At 44.1% G+C, this 27,621-nt stretch overlaps 1 protein-coding gene across 2 annotated transcripts in view; it reads left to right on the plus strand.

The window, feature by feature from the left end:
* Positions 1-27,621, plus strand: part of LOC146859654 (uncharacterized) — a 481,453-nt gene that overhangs the window by 58,612 nt on the left and 395,220 nt on the right. For both annotated transcript variants that reach the window (XM_085646710.1, XM_085646711.1), the window contains exons 4-5: positions 620-854; positions 1,462-1,608. In XM_085646710.1, the coding sequence (XP_085502836.1) occupies positions 620-854; positions 1,462-1,608 (382 nt within the window). The remainder of the gene's footprint in view (positions 1-619; positions 855-1,461; positions 1,609-27,621) is intronic.

Consider the following 27,621-nt stretch of genomic DNA (forward strand, 5'->3'; position numbering starts at 1 on the left):
AATCGTCTAGTGCAAACTGGGCATATTTGGTTAGAAAAGAGGAATATACCTGTGTATCTCAATCAATAAATCAATCAATCAATCAGGGGGGTAATAAAGCACGTTACTCACCCGTGAGGCTCTCAAGGCACTGGGAAGGGGGGGGGGGGTTGTGCAGCTCCGGATCAGTCGAAGAGCCAGGTCTTGAGTTCCTTCTTGAAAGTTGGCAGGGTAGGGGAGAGTCAGATGTTCACCGGGAGCTCGTTCTAGGTCTTGGCCGCGATGTAGGAGAAGGCTCTCCCACCCGCTCGGTTTCTGCAGATGTGGGGGAAGTATGTGCAGCTGTTTAATATTCAGTAGATTCCCTTCTACAGGTTAAACATCAGGATGCATTGGCCTTGATCTACGAGCTGACCGCTTCACATGGTTTGTGTATTTAATTATTGTCTTTATTTAGGCTTAGCACAGTAAAATACATGACTTGTGTCAGATGGTAAGAACTGCTCAGGTCCTTGGAATTGTTGGTAGAGTGTAGTTAAATCTTGCTGTTCTTCTGCGGCTCTCCAGAGGTGAGTGGGGCTGTATGTGGGTGCCTTTGTATTCTTCTTTTTCACCCATTAGATCTCTGTTCTACCCTCAGCCGGGAAACTCTATCCTGGGTTTCGGTTCACCCCGGTCAGCACAGAGCTCAGCCGCAAGATGCGCAAGTACATCCAGGGGGGCCGCGTGGGCCGGGGGAGGCTCCATCGGATTCCCAGTGTCTTCCTGAGGACTGTGGGGGATGTGCGACAACACAACACCTGCAGGCTTCCAACCAGAGGGCCCAATCTGCTTCCCAAGGGCCAAGAGCGGCTACCACTGCTCCCTGTGCTGAGGTGAGGGATTGTGAAGTCAGGGGTGGACGATGGACAGCATGGAATGGATAGGGTGCTGGGTGGATCCTTCAGTGATGGAGGAGTGGCTGGATGGGCGAGTGAGTATGAGTAACTGCATTTATATAGCACTGTATATGGTTGTATGTCACACCATTGACCTCCCAAAATATCGACTTCTACTACATTGGAACCGTGATATCCACTCCTAAAATATCATCAAGGTGAGTGTACACGTACTATTATCGACAAATTATTCTACTTTTGCAAATGATAAACACCTTAAATGACCCAAGTAAAGAGCTAATGTATCATAATGAGGCATAGGGGCCCTAAAAGACATATAACACAAAATATATAACACTGACTCCCTTATCCAGTTTGTGTTCACTATTACATGAGTCCCTGTGACACAAATAGGGATGGGATGCATGGCAAAGCCCACCAGCACTGTTGCCAGTAACCACTGACTGCTTCACATCTCTGCCTCACATGTGGCTGAGGCACACAGTTGTTCTATTGAATGATTTGAAGTCTGATCATGCAGAGTTACATGACTTGGAGTCACACATTAATGCCAATTCCAGAAACTGTTTTCTTTACATGACAGATCCTTTCCTCCTCCGAAGTCACTAGACAAGGATATGGCGCCTGCTCCTCGTCTCCATGTCCACCTGCCCGCACTTCCCATCATCCACCACGTAGAAACGACAGGTGCTGCTCACCGACCTGGTAGAGTGAAAGTCACGGATGCTCGGTGAGTGAGCCAACGATACAGTGCACCTCTGTTATGTTATGTTATTTGGGAACTTATATGAGCGCACATATACCAACAGGTCTCTTGGCGCTAGTGAGACTAACTGAAAAAGATAAGAACATAAGAGAGAGAACCTAATTATAAGCTAGGGAGAAAAGCCAGGTTTTCAAGGCTTTCCTGAACCGCATATAGTCAGTCTCCAATCTGATAGAGTTAGGCAGTGAGTTCCAAAACTTCGGACCCAGATAAGAGAGCCGGGTCCCAGCCATTCGTTTCCATTTGATTCTGGGTACCTCCAAAAGGTTCAGATACATCGATCTCAAATTGCGCTCAGGCAGGTGCTTTCTAATGCATGAGACAATAAACCTAGGACCAGTTTCTAGAATGGCTTTGAAAAGTATGCAGCCAGTTTTAAACATCACCCACTGCTCGACTGGGAGCCAGTGGAGAGCTTTAAGTAGCGGGGTAATGTGACATCTCCTATCCTTAAGACAGATGATTCTAGCTGCCTGGTTTTGAATCATCTGAAGCCGATGTCTCAGATATAGTGGTATGCCAAGATAAAGGGCATTTCCATAGGCTAACTTGGAAAGGATAAGGGCAATCACAATTTGAATGCTAGCCTCTCTGCTAAAAAAACGTCTGATCTTGCGCAATTTACGGAGTTGAACAAAACAAGCAGAGGTTACTGCATTGATTTGGGTGCTCATGGATATGTCGGAGTCTATATAGAGACCCAAGCTCTTAACTGATGGTTTGGGGGGGGGCGCACCTAGCTCGGACAGCCAATATGATGGTGCCCAATGAGTGATTTTATTGCTCGGGATGATTATTTCAGTTTTTTCCAAATTCAATTTAAGTTGATTCTTATCAATCCAAGTTTTTACATACATCATAGAATTCCCGATGAAATCTTTGCATTCGGGGGAGATCTCTAGAGTAAAAATCAACTGCATGTCGTCAGCATAATTGAAGATTTTTACCCCCCCCTGCCGAAGACTCAGGATGAGAGGTCGTATGTAAATGTTAAAAAGAATCGGCGACAGGGAGGAGCCCTGTGGAACCCCACAACTCATTTCAACAGTATTGGATTTATAGGGCGACAACCACACCGATTGTTTACGGTTTCCTAAGAAGGACCCAAACCAGTCCAGTGCCGACCCTCCAAGACCTGCCGCGGCAATACGATCTAACAAAATGTTGTGGTTCACGGTGTCAAATGCCGCAGACAGGTCGAGGAGGATCAAACCCTGATTGTGATCCATGTCAGCCTGTTCTTTAAGATCGTCCAGGACAGATAAGATCACAGATTCGGTAGAATGAGCGGGACGAAAACCTGCCTGATAGATGTTCAAAAACTTTGATGCTCTGTGCTCCATAGAATCAGTTGAGTGCATAGTATTTTCAGAGTACCTAGGCGACGTTTATCAATCGCAGTCTTCAGAGGGGCTGTAGATCTAACCCTCGCTTTTGACATAAAGATAGCGTCATGTGTCACTAAAGAGGATCCTCACATGTTAAAGTGGAGAGGTACATGGAGTCTTGGTTCTCACACTTATTGAATAAATATTGGCCTTCCTTCAACATATGTAATCCATATAATGCAGCCTATTTCAGCCAGGCAAAATAACCCTTTTGCCTGGCCCAAACCTTTCTTTTTAATACATATAAGTCACCTCTAGTGTAGACCGTAAACAGCCCAGAGGGTTGGGAGCAGCATTCTTAAAATATTGGCATATACTTTTAACTTTTACATATCTTGCTAGTGAAAAACTCTTACATTTGTTGTTCACTGCTGTGGTAAATAAAATATTACGCTCTCAGACTTTTAAGTATATAAATAAGATCATGCATAAAGCAAGAGGCTGAGTCTGTGGTATCAGGTTCATAAAGGGATTTATTCCATTAACTCGAGTCAAAGGGAGAATATTTCCATCACCAAAATTGGATCTGGAAAGGGGCTCAAAAGTATTCTCAATATTCTCAAAACATTATTCACAGAGTACAGTATATATACATTTCTCAATTGTACGTAAGCAAGAGAGCAAGAGAGAATGAGATAAGAGCATGTGGGCGTGTAAGTAGGCGTGAAGGTGGGCGTCCATGTGGGCGTCCACTTGATGATAATGGGTAATTTGTCATGTGTGGGTGGATACCTGGAGAATCCTGCAATGTCAGCAGAAATATTTGGCAGAGATGCGTGCGCAGTCGCATGACGTGTGATAGACGTGCAACTAGAGGGAGAAAGGGACTTGACATTTAGCTCTACATGTGGAGACAAAAGTCTGGGGTTATGTCAACCTAATCCCAAATCATATCTAACATCCTATGTTTAAAGAACTGTGTTATCCAAAAAGAGAGGTCTCTTAGGATAGAATCTTATTCTATACTGACTATACTGACTAGTGCGTGTACAAGCGTCTAAGTGTTTACACTAAATGCGAGGGGGTAGGAATATTCCATGGTAACAGGGCTATGAATTACTTGCATGAGGACAGAGAAGCCGGGCCTTTTGCTCGGTAGCTGGAAGAATGTTTACTTAAACTACTAGACAGGAATGCATTGGATAGGGACGGAGCAGATAATTTCGAAGGTGAAATACAGTTTTTGGCAGAGAATAGGCTGATGTCAGGCTTCGTGAGCCGCGCAGAGAATGAGACAAAGTTCATGGTCACAGATGCAGGCTCAGACTGGAGCTTTCAGAGGCAGAAGGCAAGAAGAGTTTGATGACAGAATCAGGGCCTACTTGCCTGGACTGTAAAATGGCATAAGTGAACCATATAAAGCCGGTAGCCTTTCATACTTAGGAATGGAATATCCGGCCTATTCATGGCGGATCTGACAGAGGACATGTTGACGGTGGACGCACATGTGTTTGCGTCTTCATAACTGGAACTGGAGGGAACATACATGTACTTGTGATTCATACATGAAACCGTTGGGGTCCAAGATAGGGGACATAACTGACCAGAAAAATCCATATTTCCACATTCCCTCCTTGTCCCCTACTTGCCCGTCAAGAGATATCAATCTTCATCAATCCATTGATCTGTTCATATAACATCATTTGTTCTTCTTTCTTCTTCCGGGATCTTGAATGAAAATCTTGATGTGGAATGCACGATGTGGCACACAGACCACAAATCGCTGGTCCTCATTGCAGGCATAAGCAGCAACTGAATAGTATGAGAAGGCCAATACCTAGGAAAGATAGGACCTTCCATCCAAAGGTAGATAATACACTCCAAAACCAACCGGACCAAGTCCAGGTGCCTGGATTCTGGTGTATCTGGCTTACAATCTTATGAAGGCGAGTTATGGCTTTATATACAGATGGCGAATTTTCTGGTATGAAAAATGCAACAGCTTGATTTGATGACCCTACAAGCTCCGCCCCTATCGGCCAGGATAACGTCAAGGACAAGACTATTTTGAAGCACAACAATCCGCATAGCAGACTGCTCTTCTGTTAAATTGCCTAAGGCGGAAATAGTTTCGTTCACTACTGCTTCAAGGGTTCTGGTTAATCTACGTATCAGCTTACTATTGGTAACTGTACCTATATAGGGAAAGAAACCTTTATTGAAATCTGTGTATTTTTCCTATGCTGTTTCAGTGTAATCGACAATTGGGAGATCTCTCTGCTGTCTATTGTGTACTAAATGAGTATTTCTATGATAATCAGGAGGAGCTAGGAAAACAGGTGGTAGGAGGAATGCTATGTAACAGGTACCATCCCAATCTAGAGGTAGGCGTATATATGCGGTCTGGCCACATATAAAGTAGGAATGACGAGAAGCTCTAAATGTAGACTTGCCTTGATCACTGAATTTTATTACAGTGGTGCATTTACTATGGCCCATGTGTATGGAGCCATTCTTTCTTATACATAATTCCCCTTTTACTGGGAATACGGACATGGCGGGCAAGATTGGTGTAGCTTCAGATTCAACGTTCAGGATCATGAGGTTAAGTGTAAAATTACCTAATCCATATACTTCATTTCTTAGATCAGTTCCTGTTCTTTTGGGAAGTCCCTCCTTGTTAGGGTAGCAGACTTTAAGCAAAAACTAAATTCAGGTTTCCCCATACCCAGTTGTCTTGATAAACTGCGGAATTCGAATCTAGGGAATTAATCAAACTAAACCATGCTCCACAGGAGCCATTGTGTGTGAACGGATAGAGAAAGAGGGGCAAAACTCCCTTATAGTTCTGATAGGGGGGGAGTCGGCCACAGACCCAGCAGTCTGTAGCATTGCTAGTCTGATGTGAATGGTGCAGCATCTGAATAAAGGTATTGTTGCGTAAGGCAAGTCGATATGATAGCTCATAGGATGGCAGATCACTAAATGTGTGCTTTATGGTATCATTAGTGGAGGAGTGTAAAAGTGAGGCAATAGGAGGAAAAATAGCATGTAGTATTAAGCTGATACATATTATCGTGATGCACATCTTGCTCTTTGTTTTTAATATTATAGTCCAAGATCTTATGCAAGCCAGAATACATGTTCAACCGCTTCACCACCTAGTGGACTTAATTGATCAAACGGGTTCTGACTTTTTTTAGATCTAAGTTTAGCTTTGTGGAAACTGCTGGGGAGTCTCCTCTAGAAAATGGTGTTCAAAATCCAAAATTCAAGTTCAAAGTCTTTTTCCTTTGTAAAAGAGTGGTGAAGGTGCACTTTGACTTTAACGGCCGTCCCCGTGGTCCAGAGCACTGACTTTGGCGCCTTCCATCCAGGAGCGATGGAGTATTCTTTGACCTGGGTGTTGTCAGGGAAGGCGGCAGCAACCTGCGAACAACAAGAGAGTAGTGCAGACATCAAGGAAGCCAGGTAATCTGTCAGCATCAGTAATCTTTTAGGCATTGGAGTGCCCCACATATTTGGTGGTCTACCAAAGACCACTTCATAGGGAGATAAGCCTGTTCTAGAATGAGCTACCATTCGCATGTAAAAGAGGGCAACCGGCAGGGCTACCATCTAATCTACACCTTTGTCTGCGCAAATTTTTAATGTCTGTTTATGTCTTTCTACAAGGCCTGCTGCTTCAGGATGTCGCACACAATGGAATTTCCAGGTATACCCTAACAGAAGGGACACCTGCTTCATTAGTACCAGGACATATTTGTAACCTCTACATCTGTTTATTTGGATATAATCCATTTGGAGCACTTCAAAAGGGTGGTCAGGTGGATGGAATCCACCTTGTTCCATCGGAATGCCTTTACCTGGATTGAATTGGCAACAGATCATACATGTTCTGACCTTTTGTTTCGCTGCTGCACGCAGGTGCTTGTTGAACCATATATTCTGTAAGCTATCTATCATTGCTTTCTCTCCTAAGTGTGCAGGACTATGTGCGGTATTTATAATCACTTGTACCATGGTATCAGGAAGAAACCATGTGGATTTGCCCTTATTCATCCAACCCTGATCAGTCAGTACCCCTCCTTGTTCCGACCATTTCTTTAATTCGTCCTTAGTAGCATGTGTCTGTATGTCTTGTACATCCTTGGAAGGATCCCTAACTGTCATGGCTTTGGACACTTATTGAACCTGTAACTTTGTCATGTCTAGTGGGGTCTGAGCTGTCCGTTTAGCTGTTCGGTCTGCCAGATCATTGCCTTGGGAAATGGTATCTGTGGCTCTAGTATGTGCTTTACATTTTAGGATAGCTATGGCTGTTGGTAAATGTATTGCTTCCAGTAGGGCTTGAATAAGGGGGCCATGCTGTATCTTGGCCCCATGAGAGGTCAAGAAACCTCTTTCTCGCCAGAGAATCGGTGTAAATGTTTTACTCTCAGGTGCTTAGCTCTTATGCACGCTTGTGTCAGGGCGATGAGCTCTGCTGCTTGTGCTGACAATATGTCTATTCTTTTAGTCTCTATTATTACAGTATCAGTAGTCACTGCATATGCTGCCACTAATTCTCCCGCCCCTGTCCTCATGCATGAGCCGTCAACTTATAGTGTTAGGTCGGGGTCTGGGAGTGCAACGTCTGTCAAGTCTTGTCTTGGTTTAGTCACGGTATGTATTACTTCAACACAGTCGTGTGGTGAAACGCTTTCTGTACTGGAGGTCAAAAGGGTAGCAGGATTCAGTATGTTGCATCGTCTGATCTCTATGTGTGGTTGAAATAACGTTGGCTCATAGCCTGTCAGTCTAGCTACAGTCAGGTGTTGTGTTTGTGTCCGGTTCAAGAGAACCTCTACTGCGTGTGGTACTTGTACTGTCAGAGGGTGGCCCAGCACTATCAAGTCACTTTGTCTTATGGCTAAGGCCGTTGCTGCAACTGATTTTAGGCACGCAGGCAAAGCCTGTGCTACTGGGTCTAATGTACTAGAAAAATAAGCACAGGGCTCGTGTTTTCCTGCATGATCTTGTGTTAGGACAGATAGTGCTGTTCCATCCCGCTCTGTCACAAAAACATAAACGATTTGTTGTAATCAGGGTTTGCTAAAACTGGTGCTTGACATAAAGCTCTCTTTAATTCTTCAAATGCCACAGTGTGTTCTTGTGTCCAAGGGAGGACTTTAGTAGAAGCTGTATTAGGGGCTTGGACTAATTCCCCTGAAAGATCACAATAAAACATGAGAAAAAGGGGAAAACACCATACCTATTTCCTTGGCTTAATTTCTAAGGGGGCTAATTTCTAAGGGGCTTAATTTCTTAAGGGGCTAGCGGGAAGCGAACCTCCTCAGGGGCCAGCAGAAAGCCAATATTCTCCTCCTTCCCCCCCTTTTTGACAGGAGGAAATCTGAAACAGATTTCACTGCTGTCAAACACTATCAAACCCTGTGTCTTGTCAACACTATTAATCCCTGTGTGTAGCTACTGGGCGTAAGCAAAATTATAGGAGATACACAGCGTATTTGAAACGGCGAGAAATCCTTCAAATTAATGTACAAACCTCATTGTGTTAGCTCATAAGCTGGCCAAATGACATCTCATATGCAAATGTCCCTATTACATGAACCTACACCAACCTGAAGTCAATATTAATGCTAGTAGGCCCTAATAGGAATGCTAAATTACCTAAATATTCGGAAAACCAAGTTTAAGAACAGTTGTTAATGTTGATAATTAATAATTTATCTGCTAAAGAAATCAGTCATTTTGCAATAATTTCCACCTATACAATAAATAGCCTAATTTAAAAACAAGTCAACTTTTGGGGCCACCACTTACAAGAATGAGCTTACTAAAGCAAACTTTAAAAAGGAAATCCTGCCAGATATTTTCTCATTACCCTAAATACCGAGCCTCATTTGTCACTCTGTGGTGGCAGTCCTTATTTAAAACAGGCCTTTCAAGAGTTAAGATGCGAGTGCACAGATCATAATTGTTCCTTAATGTCCAATCTGGAAACATATGACCGAGGCTGCCTGTCTATAAGAGAAAGGCAGTCATGTGAAAAATATTTTAGTCTTGCATAATTTTTCCATTTATTTCATTCATCACCAACACCAATTAGACATACACTGATAACGTGTTGTCTGCTATTTTGACAGCATGATAAAGGTAATATCACGTCTGTGAAATTTAGTAATTGTGAACAAGTTCCAGCCAAGCGCTGTGCAAAGATCGCCGTCGTCACGACTATCTCTGTACTTGCACAGGAGAACTTGGTATTAAACGCTAAACAGACTGGTCAATACAACACAAAAACAAAACATATATAAAATACATATGCCAAGCCATCAGTATACCAAGCACAGAAAGCATAGACAATTGCACTAACATATATAAATGAGCAGCGATGCGCAATTACAGTACCTACAGCTCAGAGGCGAACATTCTGGCCTGCTTAATTTGTCAGGCTTATAATCAATAATTCATTTACCTGCCCTATACACCCCCATCTGAAATCACCGTGTCAAGTCTGACACACAGAATCAGCAATAATAATCAAAAACGAAGAACACACGAACCTGTTTGTTTTCTTTTATAAAAACAGAATCAGCAATAATAATCAAAAACGAAGAACACACGAACCTGTTTGTTTTCTTTTATAAAAATGAGCTATGCATCTTCGTCAACACAATGTACCCTAATGTCCCAGACGAAGACGCACCTCTCATCTCTCCTCACAGACTTTTAACCACTGGATCATTTATCCAATGCAACTGGTGGCAGCTTGTGGCCACAATTCAAAAATGTCTGAATTTGAAAATCGTTTTTATATAGGCACATAGCCCTTAAAATTCCAAGCAAGAGCAACATTTTACTTTCTGGCCAGAAGCAATATAGCATTTGCTAAAAAATAAAACAAATCTTCTCCATAGACATTTCCTCGGGGCACTGGTTTAACACAGAATAGACCAAGGGAATCTTTCTCGACTTACATTTCTCAGCTGCCCTGTCTTATCAGAGAAGCTAAAAATAGCCCCTCAGCGCGGCCTGAGCCTGGGCTGCCAGCCAACTTTTTTTCGTTGTTCCGGCTGCAGGCATTACACAGATGCGATGTCAGAGAAGCTGTCTAAGCAGTGCCTCTGTTCTGCTCCTCTCACCGGCCCCCACCTACACTGGCTACAAGGTCAGAATCTGTCTCCGATTTCTGTATCACATACTGCTCTACACAGCCCCCACCTTCTCCTCACTCTGAAGCTGTCAAAGACAAAAAGACTACTCAATTCCAGAAAAACTGCAATAATTCGCCCAATTGAAAAATTATTTTTATATACAATTTGCACTCAGGGGGTCATAATCTTACCGACTTGACCCAGCACATTGGCTCACTGGACCATCAAGAACACAAACCTGTATTCTTGAACAATTTGCAAATTCGAAATACCCACAATTCTTTTTTTTTTTTTTTTTTTTTTTCAAGCTAAACTTTTCAAAAATTACTCTTTCATAAGAGTGTGTCGTTGTCCATCTACTTGTTCTGCTTTTACTCGGATACCTTCCTCAACTAACATATTTTCTCCAACTTTATTTGAATTCTCCTTACTCTTCTCTTCCTGTCTACGTGCTTTTTCCCTACGTCTATACGATTCTTTTCGCCATAAATCAATGACGTCTTTCTGTTACTGTCCGGCTATCTTTTTCCATAATTCTTCTTCTACTCTCATGATGCAATCTGCATCCCATGTCCCAACTGCGGGCCACCTCTGACTTTCTGGTAAATCCTTGGTGTAGTTCACCCATAAATCAAGAAATAATACGGCATCTAGGCCATGCTTATGATACATAAAGTACCCTGGAGTGTCCCTAGGTGGAATGGGAACAGCTTCTTCGAGTACCCCTTTTCTAGTTGTGATCTGTCTTAATTCCGAAAAGAGCGGCATATTGAGAACTGATCTGATACTTGATCTTGAACAAACTTAATACAATAAACACGATAATGAACATTCATTCACACCACAATATGCAGGACGTATTTAAAACATTTAACATCTAACATTTAACTGAGCAACAATGATGATGACGATCTAAGGAAAACTTAATCACTTAAACATAATACTCGGCATTAACTGAATTATTCTGAATTTATATACTTGATATACTAGATATACTGCTAAACAGTACAGATACACTGCTGAAACAGTGCAGACCGGATTTGTGTACCCAAACCCGTCTTGACCGGCACAACCTATGTGCACGTCAGAACGCCTCTCCGGTAATGGTACTCACCGGGTAGCTCGGAAACGGAAGGCCTCGGAAACTGAACTGAACTTGAACCGAACTGGACTCGACTCGAAAACTTCGGACACTCTGGACACTTGGTGGGCCTCTGTATACCTCGGACACAGCTCTCTCGCAGGTGGGCTCTGGGTAGGACAATCTGCGTTCCTCACCGCCTCGTATGGATGCCTGGTCGCAGTCTGTCCCCTTCGTTGGCCTGAGGGAGTTGGCGGGAAGACCCGCGACGTGCGCGCTTGAAGTCCATCACGGCTATGGAAGGGGGCAAAGCTGGACCTTCATCTCCGGCGTGTGGGGAAAGAGATTAAACTGTTCGGGCGCCATTATGTGGTAAATAAAATATTACGCTCTCAGACTTTTAAGTATATAAATAAGATCATGCATAAAGCAAGAGGCTGAGTCTGTGGTATCAGGTTCATAAAGGGATTTATTCCATTAACTCGAGTCAAAGGGAGAATATTTCCATCACCAAAATTGGATCTGGAAAGGGGCTCAAAAGTATTCTCAATATTCTCAAAACATTATTCACAGAGTACAGTATATATACATTTCTCAATTGTACGTAAGCAAGAGAGCAAGAGAGAATGAGATAAGAGCATGTGGGCGTGTAAGTAGGCGTGAAGGTGGGCGTCCATGTGGGCGTCCACTTGATGATAATGGGTAATTTGTCATGTGTGGGTGGATACCTGGAGAATCCTGCAATGTCAGCAGAAATATTTGGCAGAGATGCGTGCGCAGTCGCATGACGTGTGATAGACGTGCAACTAGAGGGAGAAAGGGACTTGACATTTAGCTCTACATGTGGAGACAAAAGTCTGGGGTTATGTCAACCTAATCCCAAATCATATCTAACATCCTATGTTTAAAGAACTGTGTTATCCAAAAAGAGAGGTCTCTTAGGATAGAATCTTATTCTATACTGACTATACTGACTAGTGCGTGTACAAGCGTCTAAGTGTTTACACTAAATGCGAGGGGGTAGGAATATTCCATGGTAACAGGGCTATGAATTACTTGCATGAGGACAGAGAAGCCGGGCCTTTTGCTCGGTAGCTGGAAGAATGTTTACTTAAACTACTAGACAGGAATGCATTGGATAGGGACGGAGCAGATAATTTCGAAGGTGAAATACAGTTTTTGGCAGAGAATAGGCTGATGTCAGGCTTCGTGAGCCGCGCAGAGAATGAGACAAAGTTCATGGTCACAGATGCAGGCTCAGACTGGAGCTTTCAGAGGCAGAAGGCAAGAAGAGTTTGATGACAGAATCAGGGCCTACTTGCCTGGACTGTAAAATGGCATAAGTGAACCATATAAAGCCGGTAGCCTTTCATACTTAGGAATGGAATATCCGGCCTATTCATGGCGGATCTGACAGAGGACATGTTGACGGTGGACGCACATGTGTTTGCGTCTTCATAACTGGAACTGGAGGGAACATACATGTACTTGTGATTCATACATGAAACCGTTGGGGTCCAAGATAGGGGACATAACTGACCAGAAAAATCCATATTTCCACACTGCTAAAAGACCTACCTCTCCCATAGGATAACATTGGGTTACCTGATTACATTAATTAAGTGATAACTATCAATTGGAAATAGTTAGGAAAGTTGAGTTTGGTGTCTGAAGAATTATAATTTAAAGCTCTCTTTAATGGTAAAGTCAGATTTCAAGTCACAATTCTGAAAATGCCACATTTAATAAGTAAGGTAGGTATGAATGCCAACAAAGGCTTTGTTCAGAAATGTGTAGATTATTCAAGCTGTTTTAGGATAACGTGTCTGGTGCCTGCCTTTTGGTTCACAAGAGTAGGTGTAGCTGACAGTTGGTCCTTGTGCATTGCTCACCGACAGTGAAATAAAAGGCCATAGGTGTTGGCAGGATCGGCCATCTCTGACTTACTGAGGGAGGAAGCTGCCACCTACCACACTTGCACATCAAAACCGCTCTGCCTAAGCATACTCACAAACGGTTTGACACTAGTCCATTGTGACCCTAAACAAGCTGGGGCTAGGGAAAGGAGGCAGGAATTTCCAAACGCTCATGGGGGTGGAAACATGCAGAACCTTCTCCTACTTCAAAGTGGGCACCAGGTATAAATATAGGACCCTCAGACTCAACTCTTCAGTACACTCCTGCACCCGTGGATACTACAGAAGAAGGACTGCTGTGCTTCTTTGCTGCCAGAAGGACTGCCACTCTGCTACCCTGCCCTGTTTCTGAGAAGGAAGACTAGCCCTACACCCTTCATCTCAAGCTGAAGTGACTCCAAGGGTCAGCTGACTGGCCTCCTGTTTTGAGCTACAGGGAGATAACAAGCTGCAGAGGTTCCCTGTTACTGCCCACATGACTTGCTGCATAGACATGCAAGTTGACCTGTCTGAGCCCTGCTGGCCTCTGCTGGAGTGGTGTCCCTCAAATCCAGGACCCTTGGTGTGCCCGCAATAGTGCTCTCCTGAAGTTTTGGGCTCTTCGTGAACAAGAAAGGGCCTATTTGCACCAATATTTTACCACCCTGACTCCCCACCGATGTGAAGTTCCGGCGAACCAGACTCTTTGCGCTACAGTGCCCGCCAACGATGCCCGACAGCGTGTGATCTGCACTTCCCTCTACACCATCCACAGCTCATTGTGACTGCCAACACAAAGCTCCAGCCTGACCCCCTGCTGCTCCCAACAGGCTCATCGTGCTACAGTGACTACCGTCCACAATGCCTGGCCTGCACTTTACGCTTCAGTAACGTCCATCCACGACGCTCTCCTTGCTCCATGTGGCCCCATCCACAGTGAATGGAACACTTTGTGCTGGACTTTGAAGGTAACATTTTCAGCAGGACTAACCAGGTACCTTCATCCGGCACGCCTCCATCGTGGTTGGCCTGAACTTGGCATTTGAACCCAGTCTCCCATGATCAGATATTTGTGAGTGTTGCTTTGTGATTTTAGGCGCTTTACTTATTTGAAATCTTTAAAACTGCATAGCTCTGGTTCTACTGATTGGATTTTTGTTGTTCTGGTGTCAAATCATTTATTCAATTTTACTCTATGTTTGTAAATTGGCGTGAGATTTCTCTTGTTTTGTGTTTTCACTGTATTACTGTTTGAAGTGCTGCATAACTCCTTTTCACATTGCCTCTAAGTTAAGCCTGGCTGCCTTTGTGCCAGGCTACCAGAGGGTTACGCCCAGGTTCATTTGTGGTTTGTTTGTGTTTTGCCCTGACATAGACTCTGGTTGCTGCTTGAGTAGGGTTGAACTCCCCTCAATCAGTAACAACACCGGCCATTTAAAAAGAGGACATAGAACAATACGCCGCCCTGAGCGGCGCCGTTGCCCAGTTGTCTTTCTTCAGCAGCCTCATGCTGTCTCACATTACCTTCATTTTATTTCCAGCTCCTCCTGACAGCTCTAGATTTTCGTCTTTCTGTCTCCAGGTATCTTGCTGCTTCCAGCAGGTTCTATTGTTTCCATGTCCTCCAACTATCTCCACTTTGTCTCAATGCCATCTCCATTTTATTATCTTCTTATCTGAAGTTTCTCATTTGTATTTCTTGTTATCTTTATTCATGGTGTTGTATTTCTAGCTTGTTATTTTATCATCATTTAGCTCTAATTTACTTTCCTTCTATCTCCTGTTCGTGGCAATTTCAGATTCAGTTCCAAGTCATTGTATTTTCATGTTTTCTTTCTTTTTGAATTAATTTAATCTTCTCATGAATCCTGTTTTGTCTTGTTTCCTGGTATCACCATTATCTCTCCATATTGTCACTGTTATATATCCAGAATTTCACCATTCTGTCACTAGTCTGCCTTCAGTTATTGGTGATTGTATGTCCTGCTTTCACCAAGACTCTGTATTCTCCTTTCGAGTTTATCTTTTTTCTAGTTTGTTTATCTTCATGCCAGCTGCAGTGGAACGTCCTTCTCTCATTCTAAGTCTACAGCTTATCTTCATTTCTGCATTTTATGATGTTTCAAGGTTATTTTTCAGTTATCTACAAGTTATTATTAGGCTGACTACAGGTTCTCTTCTTCTTATGTTCAATGTATTGTTCTGCAATCTTGGCAACATGTTTCTGCCTTCTCCACAGTTCTTTATGAATTATTTTCAGTTTGTCTTCCTACTGACTCCAGCTTATCTTACTTCTTTATCCAGCTCTGTCTCATGCTGTTTTCAGTGGTTCTCCTAATTGTCTCATAGTTATCTTAGTGCTGTGTACTGCTCGGTTCATGCTGTCTCCAGGTTTCCTTCACACTGTCCTATGATTATCTGAGAAGTATCTCGAGAACTGTCTCATGCTGTCTCCAAGTTTCCCTTCATGCTGTCTCTTGGTTATCTGAGAACTGTCTCTAGCTCTGTCTCATGCGGTCTCCATGTTTTCATTATGCTGTCTCCTGGTTATCTGAGTACTGTCTCTAGCTCTGTCTCATGCTGTCTCCATGTTTTCATTATGCTGTCTCTTGGTTATCTGAGTACTGTCTCTAGCTCTGTCTCATGCTGTCTCCAGCTCTGTCTCATGCTGTCTCCAGTTTCCCTTCATGCTGTCTCCTGGTTATCTGAGTACTGTCTCTAGCTCTGTCTCATGCTGTCTCCAGCTCTGTCTCATGCTGTCTCCAGTTTCCCTTCATGCTGTCTCCTGGTTATCTGAGTACTGTCTCTAGCTCTGTCTCATGCTGTCTCCATGTTTTCATTATGCTGTCTCCTGGTTATCTGAGTACTGTCTCCAGCACTGTCTCATGCTGTCTCCAGCTCTGTCTCATGCTGTCTCCAGCTCTGTCTCATGCTGTCTCCAGCTCTGTCTCATGCTGTCTCCAGATTCGCTACATGCTGTCTCCTGGTTATCTGAGTACTGTCTCTAGCACTGTCTCCATGTTTTCATTATGCTGTCTCCTGGTTATCTGAGTACTGTCTCTAGCTCTGTCTCATGCTGTCTCCATGTTTTCATTATGCTGTCTCCTGGTTATCTGAGTACTGTCTCCAGCTCTGTCTCATGCTGTCTCCAGCTCTGTCTCATGCTGTCTCCAGTTTCCCTTCATGCTGTCTCCTGGTTATCTGAGTACTGTCTCCAGCTCTGTCTCATGCTGTCTCCAGCTCTGTCTCATGCTGTCTCCAGTTTCCCTTCATGCTGTCTCCTGGTTATCTGAGTACTGTCTCTAGCTCTGTCTCATGCTGTCTGCATGTTTTCATTATGCTGTCTCCTGGTTATCTGAGTACTGTCTCTAGCTCTGTCTCATGCTGTCTCCATGTTTTCATTATGCTGTCTCTTGGTTATCTGAGTACTGTCTCTAGCTCTGTCTCATGCTGTCTCCATGTTTTCATTATGCTATCTCCTGGTTATCTGAGTACTGTCTCCAGCACTGTCTCATGCTGTCTCCAGCTCTGTCTCATGCTGTCTCCAGCTCTGTCTCATGCTGTCTCCAGATTCGCTACATGCTGTCTCCTGGTTATCTGAGTACTGTCTCTAGCACTGTCTCCATGTTTTCATTATGCTGTCTCCTGGTTATCTGAGTACTGTCTCTAGCTCTGTCTCATGCTGTCTCCATGTTTTCATTATGCTGTCTCCTGGTTATCTGAGTACTGTCTCCAGCACTGTCTCATGCTGTCTCCAGCTCTGTCTCATGCTGTCTCCAGCTCTGTCTCATGCTGCCTCCAGATTCGCTACATGCTGTCTCCTGGTTATCTGAGTACTGTCTCTAGCACTGTCTCCATGTTTTCATTATGCTGTCTCTTGGTTATCTGAGTACTGTCTCTAGCACTGTCTCCATGTTTCCCTTCATGCTGTCTCCTGGTTATCTGAGTACTGTCTCCATCTCTGTCTCATGCTGTCTCCATCTCTGTCTCATGCTGTCTCCAGTTTCGCTACATGCTGTCTCCTGGTTATCTGAGTACTGTCTCTAGCACTGTCTCCATGTTTTCATTATGCTGTCTCTTGGTTATCTGAGTACTGTCTCCAGCACTGTCTCATGCTGTCTCCAGCTCTGTCTCATGCTGTCTCCAGTTTCGCTACATGCTGTCTCCTGGTTATCTGAGTACTGTCTCTAGCTCTGTCTCATGCTTTCTCCATGTTTTCATTATGCTGTCTCCTGGTTATCTGAGTACTGTCTCTAGCTCTGTCTCATGCTTTCTCCATGTTTTCATTATGCTGTCTCCTGGTTATCTGAGTACTGTCTCTAGCTCTGTCTCATGCTGTCTCCATGTTTTCATTATGCTGTCTCTTGGTTATCTGAGTACTGTCTCCAGCACTGTCTCATGCTGTCTCCAGCTCTGTCTCATGCTGTCTCCAGTTTCGCTACATGCTGTCTCCTGGTTATCTGAGTACTGTCTCTAGCACTGTCTCCATGTTTTCATTATGCTGTCTCTTGGTTATCTGAGTACTGTCTCCAGCACTGTCTCATGCTTTCTCCAGCTCTGTCTCATGCTGTCTCCAGTTTCCCTTCATGCTGTCTCCTGGTTATCTGAGTACTGTCTCTAGCTCTGTCTCATGCTGTCTCCATGTTTTCATTATGCTGTCTCCTGGTTATCTGAGTACTGTCTCCAGCACTGTCTCATGCTGTCTCCAGCTCTGTCTCATGCTGTCTCCAGCTCTGTCTCATGCTGTCTCCAGATTCGCTACATGCTGTCTCCTGGTTATCTGAGTACTGTCTCTAGCACTGTCTCCATGTTTTCATTATGCTGTCTCCTGGTTATCTGAGTACTGTCTCTAGCTCTGTCTCATGCTGTCTCCATGTTTTCATTATGCTGTCTCCTGGTTATCTGAGTACTGTCTCCAGCTCTGTCTCATGCTGTCTCCAGCTCTGTCTCATGCTGTCCCCAGTTTCCCTTCATGCTGTCTCCTGGTTATCTGAGTACTGTCTCCAGCTCTGTCTCATGCTGTCTCCAGCTCTGTCTCATGCTGTCTCCAGTTTCCCTTCATGCTGTCTCCTGGTTATCTGAGTACTGTCTCTAGCACTGTCTCCATGTTTTCATTATGCTGTCTCTTGGTTATCTGAGTACTGTCTCCAGCACTGTCTCATGCTGTCTCCAGCTCTGTCTCATGCTGTCTCCAGTTTCGCTACATGCTGTCTCCTGGTTATCTGAGTACTGTCTCTAGCACTGTCTCCATGTTTTCATTATGCTGTCTCTTGGTTATCTGAGTACTGTCTCCAGCACTGTCTCATGCTGTCTCCAGCTCTGTCTCATGCTGTCTCCAGTTTCGCTACATGCTGTCTCCTGGTTATCTGAGTACTGTCTCTAGCACTGTCTCCATGTTTTCATTATGCTGTCTCTTGGTTATCTGAGTACTGTCTCCAGCACTGTCTCATGCTGTCTCCAGCTCTGTCTCATGCTGTCTCCAGTTTCGCTACATGCTGTCTCCTGGTTATCTGAGTACTGTCTCTAGCTCTGTCTCATGCTGTCTCCATGTTTTCATTATGCTGTCTCCTGGTTATCTGAGTACTGTCTCCAGCACTGTCTCATGCTGTCTCCAGCTCTGTCTCATGCTGTCTCCAGCTCTGTCTCATGCTGTCTCCAGATTCGCTACATGCTGTCTCCTGGTTATCTGAGTACTGTCTCTAGCACTGTCTCCATGTTTTCATTATGCTGTCTCCTGGTTATCTGAGTACTGTCTCTAGCTCTGTCTCATGCTGTCTCCATGTTTTCATTATGCTGTCTCCTGGTTATCTGAGTACTGTCTCCAGCTCTGTCTCATGCTGTCTCCAGCTCTGTCTCATGCTGTCCCCAGTTTCCCTTCATGCTGTCTCCTGGTTATCTGAGTACTGTCTCCAGCTCTGTCTCATGCTGTCTCCAGCTCTGTCTCATGCTGTCTCCAGTTTCCCTTCATGCTGTCTCCTGGTTATCTGAGTACTGTCTCTAGCACTGTCTCCATGTTTTCATTATGCTGTCTCTTGGTTATCTGAGTACTGTCTCCAGCACTGTCTCATGCTGTCTCCAGCTCTGTCTCATGCTGTCTCCAGTTTCGCTACATGCTGTCTCCTGGTTATCTGAGTACTGTCTCTAGCACTGTCTCCATGTTTTCATTATGCTGTCTCTTGGTTATCTGAGTACTGTCTCCAGCACTGTCTCATGCTGTCTCCAGCTCTGTCTCATGCTGTCTCCAGTTTCGCTACATGCTGTCTCCTGGTTATCTGAGTACTGTCTCTAGCACTGTCTCCATGTTTTCATTATGCTGTCTCTTGGTTATCTGAGTACTGTCTCCAGCACTGTCTCATGCTGTCTCCAGCTCTGTCTCATGCTGTCTCCAGTTTCGCTACATGCTGTCTCCTGGTTATCTGAGTACTGTCTCTAGCACTGTCTCCATGTTTTCATTATGCTGTCTCTTGGTTATCTGAGTACTGTCTCCAGCACTGTCTCATGCTGTCTCCATCTCTGTCTCATGCTGTCTCCAGTTTCCCTTCATGCTGTCTCCTGGTTATCTGAGTACTGTCTCTAGCTCTGTCTCATGCTGTCTCCATGTTTTCATTATGCTGTCTCCTGGTTATCTGAGTACTGTCTCCAGCACTGTCTCATGCTGTCTCCAGCTCTGTCTCATGCTGTCTCCAGCTCTGTCTCATGCTGTCTCCAGATTCGCTACATGCTGTCTCCTGGTTATCTGAGTACTGTCTCTAGCACTGTCTCCATGTTTTCATTATGCTGTCTCCTGGTTATCTGAGTACTGTCTCTAGCTCTGTCTCATGCTGTCTCCATGTTTTCATTATGCTGTCTCCTGGTTATCTGAGTACTGTCTCCAGCTCTGTCTCATGCTGTCTCCAGCTCTGTCTCATGCTGTCTCCAGTTTCCCTTCATGCTGTCTCCTGGTTATCTGAGTACTGTCTCCAGCTCTGTCTCATGCTGTCTCCAGCTCTGTCTCATGCTGTCTCCAGTTTCCCTTCATGCTGTCTCCTGGTTATCTGAGTACTGTCTCTAGCTCTGTCTCATGCTGTCTGCATGTTTTCATTATGCTGTCTCCTGGTTATCTGAGTATTGTCTCTAGCTCTGTCTCATGCTGTCTCCATGTTTTCATTATGCTGTCTCTTGGTTATCTGAGTACTGTCTCTAGCTCTGTCTCATGCTGTCTCCATGTTTTCATTATGCTGTCTCCTGGTTATCTGAGTACTGTCTCCAGCACTGTCTCATGCTGTCTCCAGCTCTGTCTCATGCTGTCTCCAGCTCTGTCTCATGCTGTCTCCAGATTCGCTACATGCTGTCTCCTGGTTATCTGAGTACTGTCTCTAGCACTGTCTCCATGTTTTCATTATGCTGTCTCCTGGTTATCTGAGTACTGTCTCTAGCTCTGTCTCATGCTGTCTCCATGTTTTCATTATGCTGTCTCCTGGTTATCTGAGTACTGTCTCCAGCACTGTCTCATGCTGTCTCCAGCTCTGTCTCATGCTGTCTCCAGCGCTGTCTCATGCTGTCTCCAGATTCGCTACATGCTGTCTCCTGGTTATCTGAGTACTGTCTCTAGCACTGTCTCCATGTTTTCATTATGCTGTCTCTTGGTTATCTGAGTACTGTCTCTAGCACTGTCTCCATGTTTCCCTTCATGCTGTCTCCTGGTTATCTGAGTACTGTCTCCATCTCTGTCTCATGCTGTCTCCATCTCTGTCTCATGCTGTCTCCAGTTTCGCTACATGCTGTCTCCTGGTTATCTGAGTACTGTCTCTAGCACTGTCTCCATGTTTTCATTATGCTGTCTCTTGGTTATCTGAGTACTGTCTCCAGCACTGTCTCATGCTGTCTCCAGCTCTGTCTCATGCTGTCTCCAGTTTTGCTACATGCTGTCTCCTGGTTATCTGAGTACTGTCTCTAGCTCTGTCTCATGCTTTCTCCATGTTTTCATTATGCTGTCTCCTGGTTATCTGAGTACTGTCTCTAGCTCTGTCTCATGCTTTCTCCATGTTTTCATTATGCTGTCTCCTGGTTATCTGAGTACTGTCTCTAGCTCTGTCTCATGCTGTCTCCATGTTTTCATTATGCTGTCTCTTGGTTATCTGAGTACTGTCTCCAGCACTGTCTCATGCTGTCTCCAGCTCTGTCTCATGCTGTCTCCAGTTTCGCTACATGCTGTCTCCTGGTTATCTGAGTACTGTCTCTAGCACTGTCTCCATGTTTTCATTATGCTGTCTCTTGGTTATCTGAGTACTGTCTCCAGCACTGTCTCATGCTGTCTCCAGCTCTGTCTCATGCTGTCTCCAGTTTCGCTACATGCTGTCTCCTGGTTATCTGAGTACTGTCTCTAGCACTGTCTCCATGTTTTCATTATGCTGTCTCTTGGTTATCTGAGTACTGTCTCCAGCACTGTCTCATGCTGTCTCCAGCTCTGTCTCATGCTGTCTCCAGTTTCGCTACATGCTGTCTCCTGGTTATCTGAGTACTGTCTCTAGCTCTGTCTCATGCTTTCTCCATGTTTTCATTATGCTGTCTCCTGGTTATCTGAGTACTGTCTCCAGCACTGTCTCATGCTGTCTCCAGCTCTGTCTCATGCTGTCTCCAGTTTCGCTACATGCTGTCTCCTGGTTATCTGAGTACTGTCTCTAGCACTGTCTCCATGTTTTCATTATGCTGTCTCTTGGTTATCTGAGTACTGTCTCCAGCACTGTCTCATGCTGTCTCCAGCTCTGTCTCATGCTGTCTCCAGTTTCGCTACATGCTGTCTCCTGGTTATCTGAGTACTGTCTCTAGCACTGTCTCCATATTTTCATTATGCTGTCTCTTGGTTATCTGAGTACTGTCTCCAGCACTGTCTCATGCTGTCTCCAGCTCTGTCTCATGCTGTCTCCAGTTTCGCTACATGCTGTCTCCTGGTTATCTGAGTACTGTCTCTAGCTCTGTCTCATGCTTTCTCCATGTTTTCATTATGCTGTCTCCTGGTTATCTGAGTACTGTCTCTAGCTCTGTCTCATGCTGTCTCCATGTTTTCATTATGCTGTCTCTTGGTTATCTGAGTACTGTCTCCAGCACTGTCTCATGCTGTCTCCAGCTCTGTCTCATGCTGTCTCCAGTTTCGCTACATGCTGTCTCCTGGTTATCTGAGTACTGTCTCTAGCACTGTCTCCATGTTTTCATTATGCTGTCTCTTGGTTATCTGAGTACTGTCTCCAGCACTGTCTCATGCTTTCTCCAGCTCTGTCTCATGCTGTCTCCAGTTTCCCTTCATGCTGTCTCCTGGTTATCTGAGTACTGTCTCTAGCTCTGTCTCATGCTGTCTCCATGTTTTCATTATGCTGTCTCTTGGTTATCTGAGTACTGTCTCCAGCACTGTCTCATGCTGTCTCCAGCTCTGTCTCATGCTGTCTCCAGTTTCCCTTCATGCTGTCTCCTGGTTATCTGAGTACTGTCTCTAGCTCTGTCTCATGCTGTCTCCATGTTTTCATTATGCTGTCTCCTGGTTATCTGGGTACTGTCTCTAGCTCTGGTTGATGCGGTCTCCAGCTTTGCCTCATGCTGTCTCCAGTCTCCTTTCGGTTCAACAAGCTTTATTCGGTATGTGTAGCAACCAGAAAAGCAGCAAATATACATGTACAAGCAATTAGATCGAGTTACAGAAATCTAATCTAATTAATTAATACATTAAGATCAGTTAAAAACGATTTAAAACATGATACTTTTCCTCGCATGAATCGATTTTAAAATAAATGTTGCAACATAAAGACAGATCTCGGGGCCTCTTAGTGCAATCGATAGGTTCATAGCAGCATTAGTAGTTCTTACAGTCTATTTTTTAAACAGAGGTTTCAGATAGGCGAGTCTATAATACAAATAAAAATCACAAAAAAGTAAGAAATGCATAGTGCACTGTTTAGAATACTCCTCATGTGGGCCTGAAATGACAGGCCGTAGTTTCCTTTCAGGAATTGCAACTAAGTGATGAGCAATACCAAGTCTCAGCCTTGTTAGTACAAAACGATGCGAGGGCCTTGTAACAAGTAACAAATGGCTCTGAAAGCCATCAGTGTCTAAAATCGATTGGTCCAATAGGAATATAGGTTGCTTCCCAACAATTCTCATACGGGTCTCATTTTTATTAGTCATAAATATAGCCTTTATTTCTTGTTTAGACAGGCCTGTCACAAAGGTTCTATTTTCCTGGATCTTAATCCTAAATAAAGCCCTGTTTACATCTGCAATATATTTTAAACAGGGAATGGATAAACTATTATCCAGTTGGAGGCAATCCCGAATAATAGCTTGGGTAAATTTTGTCTCCTCTTTAGCCCAAATAGATTTCCAGAGCATAGAGGTCTCAAAGCAATCACATCAGACCAGTATCCCAGTCCCGCTCCTCGATGTACAATCTCAGAGGATGCGGAGGCTGGCAGGCATAAGAGTTGTTTCAGGAAAGAGTTTTCCTCTATTGGCAATGCCTGGCTAGAATTGTGGCCCCGGCACCATATAATGCAATTAAAGCGCATCTGGCTTTATAAATATCTATCATGTCCTTAATACGACGGTCCCCCAGTTTGGTTGCAAACCGGAAGACCCCGTGTGCGCTCTTTAACATCTTTGCTCGGACATCAGATATTTTGTGTGACCAACTACCCTTACCAGAAAAAGTAATCCCTAAATAACAAAAATTGGTAACAGCTTCCACTCTCGCATTATCTATAAAAAATGGTTTAGGTTTCATGGGTTGTAGACCGCATACCATAGTGAGTGTTTTTGCCTTATTAATTCGCAATTTCCTTCCAGTAATAAAATCTGCAAACGTATCTATTAGTCGCTGTAAGCCGACCGGGGTCCTGGGTAAGAGCGCAGCATCATCTGCATAGAGCAGAACCTTTCATGCCGTCTCCTAGTTATCTGAGCACTGTCTCCAGCTCGGTCTCATGCCGTCTCATGTTTATCTGAGTACTGTCTCCAGCTCGGTCTCATGCCGTCTCATGTTTATCTGAGTACTGTCTCCAGCTCGGTCTCATGCTGTGTCCAGGTTTTCTTCATGCTGTCTCCTGGTTATCTGAGTACTGTCTCCAGCTCGGTCTCATGTTTATCTGAGTACTGTCTCCAGCTCGGTCTCATGCTGTCTCCATGTTTTCTTCAAGCTGCCTCCTGGTTATCTGAGTACTGTCTCCAGCTCTCTTTCATGCTGTCTCTAGCTTTATCTCATGCTGTCTCCAGCTCTGTCTCATGCTGTCTCCAGGTTTTCTTCATTCTGTCTCATGTTTATCTGAGTACTGTCTCCAGCTCGGTCTCATGCTGTCTCCAGGTTTTCTTCATGCTGTCTCCTGGTTATCTGAGTACTGTCTCCAGCTCTGTCTCATGTTAATCTGAGTACTGTCTCCAGCTCGGTCTCATGCTGTCTCCAGGTTTTCTTCATGCTGTCTCCTGGTTATCTGAGTACTGTCTCCAGCTCGGTCTCATGCTGTGTCCAGGTTTTCTTCATGCTGTCTCCTGGTTATCTGAGTACTGTTACCAGCTCTGTCTCATGATGTCTCAAGGTTTTCTTCATGCTGTCTCATGGTTATCCGAGTACTCTCTCCAGCTCTGTCTTGTTGTCTCCAGGTTTTCTTCATGCTCTTTCATGGTTATCTGAGTACTGTTTCCAGCTCTGTCTCATGCTGTCTCCAATTTCCCTTCATGCTGTCTCATGGTTATCTAAGTACTGTTTCAATCTCTGTCTTGTGCTGTCTCTGGGTTTTCTTCATGCTGTTTCATGGTTGACTGAGTACTGTCTCTAGCTCTCTCTGATGCCGTCTCCAGTTTACCTTCATGCTATTTCCTGGTTATCTGAGTCCTGTTACCAGCTCTGTCTCATTCTGTCTCCTTCTGTCTCCAGGTTTTCTTCAAGCTGTCTCCTGGTTATCTGAGTACTGTTACCAGCTCTGTCTTATTCTGTCTCCAGTTTCCCTTCATACTGTCTCCTGGTCTGAGTACTGTCTACAGCTCTGTCTCATGCTGTCTTCAGTTTCACTTCATACTGTCTCCTGATTATCTGAGTACTGTCTCCAGCTCTCTTTCATGCTGTCTCTAGCTTTATCTCATGCTGTCTCCAGCTCTGTCTCATGCTGTCTCCAGGTTTTTTTCATGCTGTCTCATGGTTATCTAAGTACTGTCTCCAGCTCTGTCTCATGCTGTCTTCAGTTTCACTTCATGCTGTCTCCTGATTATCTGAGTACTGTCTCCAGCTCTCTTTCATGCTGTCTCTAGCTTTATCTCATGCTGTCTCCAGCTCTGTCTCATTCTGTCCCCAGGTTTTCTTCATGCTGTCTCCTGATTATCTGAGTACTGTCTCCAGCTCTGTTTCATGCTGTCTCTAGCTTTATCTCATGCTGTCTCCAGCTCTGTCTCATGCTGTCTCCAGGTTTTCTTCATGCTGTCGCATGGTTGTCTGAGTACTGTCTCTAGCTCTCTCTGATGCCGTCTCCAGTTTCCCTTCATGCTGTCTCCTGGTTATCCGAGTACTGTCTCCAGCTCTGTCTCATGCTGTCTCTAGGTTTTCTTCATGCTTTCTCCTAGTTGTCTTAGTACTCTCACCCGCTCTGTCTCCTGCTTTCTCCATTTTATTACAAATCATCTTCAGCTAATTGGCAAGTTTAACATAAGGCTATTCACAGTTTATTTTATGCTGTTCCTAGTTTATCTTCATACTTTCCCAGTTCATTCTCTACTCAGTTTATCATCCTTCAGTCCCAAGTGCACCTATATACTATCCCGGTTTACTTCTGTTATCTCAGTGTGCCATCACTCTATACTCAGTTTATCTTCCTTCAGTCCCAAGTGCACCTACATACTATCCCGGTTTACTTCATGCTGTCTCAGTGTGCCATCATTCTATACTCAGTTTATCTTCCTTCAATCCCAAGTGCACCTACATACTATCCCGGTTTACTTCTGTTATCTCAGTGTGCCATCATTCTATACTCAGTTTATCATCCTTCAGTCCCAAGTGCACCTACATACTATCCCAGTTTACTTCATGCTGTCTCAGTGTGCCATCATTCTATACTCAGTTTATCTTCCTTCAATCCCAAGTGCACCTACATACTATCCCAGTTTACTTCATGCTGTCTCAGTGTGCCGTCATTCTATACTCAGTTTATCTTCCTTCAATCCCAAGTGCACCTATATACTATCCCGGTTTACTTCTGTTATCTCAGTGTGCCATCACTCTATACTCAGTTTATCTTCCTTCAATCCCAAGTGCAGATACATACTATCCCGGTTTACTTCATGCTGTCTCAGTGTGCCATCATTCTATACTCAGTTTATCTTCCTTCAGTCCCAAGTGCACCTACATACTATCCCAGTTTACTTCATGCTGTCTCAGTGTGCCGTCATTCTATACTCAGTTTATCTTCCTTCAGTCCCAAGTGCACCTACATACTATTCCAGTTTACTTCTGTTATCTCAGTGTGCCATCATTCTATACTCAGTTTATCTTCCTTCAGTCCCAAGTGCACCTACACACTATACCGGTTTACTTCTGTTATCTCAGTGTGCCGTCCTTCTATACTCAGTTTATCTTCCTTCAATCCCAAGTGCACCTACATACTATCCCGGTTTGCTTCTGTAATCTAAGTGTGCCATCATTCTATACTCAGTTTACCTTCCATCAGTCCTAAGTGCACCTACATACTATCCCGGTTTGCTTCTGTAATCTAAGTGTGCCATCATTCTATACTCAGTTTATCTTCCTTCAGTCCCAAGTGCACCTACATACTATCCCAGTTTACTTCATGCCGTTTCAGTGTGCCATCATTCTATACTCAGTTTATCTTCCTTCAGTCCTACGTGCACCTACATACTATCTCAGTTTACTTCATGCTGTCTCAGTGTGCCATCATTCTATACTCAGTTTATCTTCCTTCAGTCCCAAGTGCACCTACACACTATCCCGGTTTACTTCATGCCGTGTCAATGTGCCATCATTCTATATCCAGTTTATCGTGCTTTTATCTCCATTTTAGATTTACTTTATCCCCAGCCTCCCTCTTCGTATGCCAGTTCACTGTCATTCTATACCCCATCATTCTTCCGTCTATATGCAATTTACTTTCATACTATCCCAGTTCATTTCATGCTTTCTCAGTGTATCATCATTCTAAACTCAGTGCATCCTCTTTCGCCCACCCTTTTTACTCTTTTTATCAATGGTGTTATTAATTTCCTGGACAGGGATGGCTGCCTGCGACGCGCCAAAAATAGGCACTAAAAGAGTTCCCGCCTTAATATTTGTGGATGATACCCTTTTAATTTCAAAGTCACCCCAGTGTCTCCAGCAACTTTTAAATGATTTTATACATTTTTGTAATGATGGGGGTTTGTTTTTAAACGAGGGGAAAACTAAGTGTATGATTTTTAATTAAATGGGAAGGAAAGTATCAAGTAGACCGATATGTGCTGGCAATACTAGACTAGAACAAGTAGATGTATTTGACTACTTGGGTGTT

The sequence above is a fragment of the Triturus cristatus genome, chromosome 3_1 (assembly GCF_964204655.1).
Source record: "Triturus cristatus chromosome 3_1, aTriCri1.1, whole genome shotgun sequence".
NCBI classification, from domain to species: domain Eukaryota; kingdom Metazoa; phylum Chordata; class Amphibia; order Caudata; family Salamandridae; genus Triturus; species Triturus cristatus.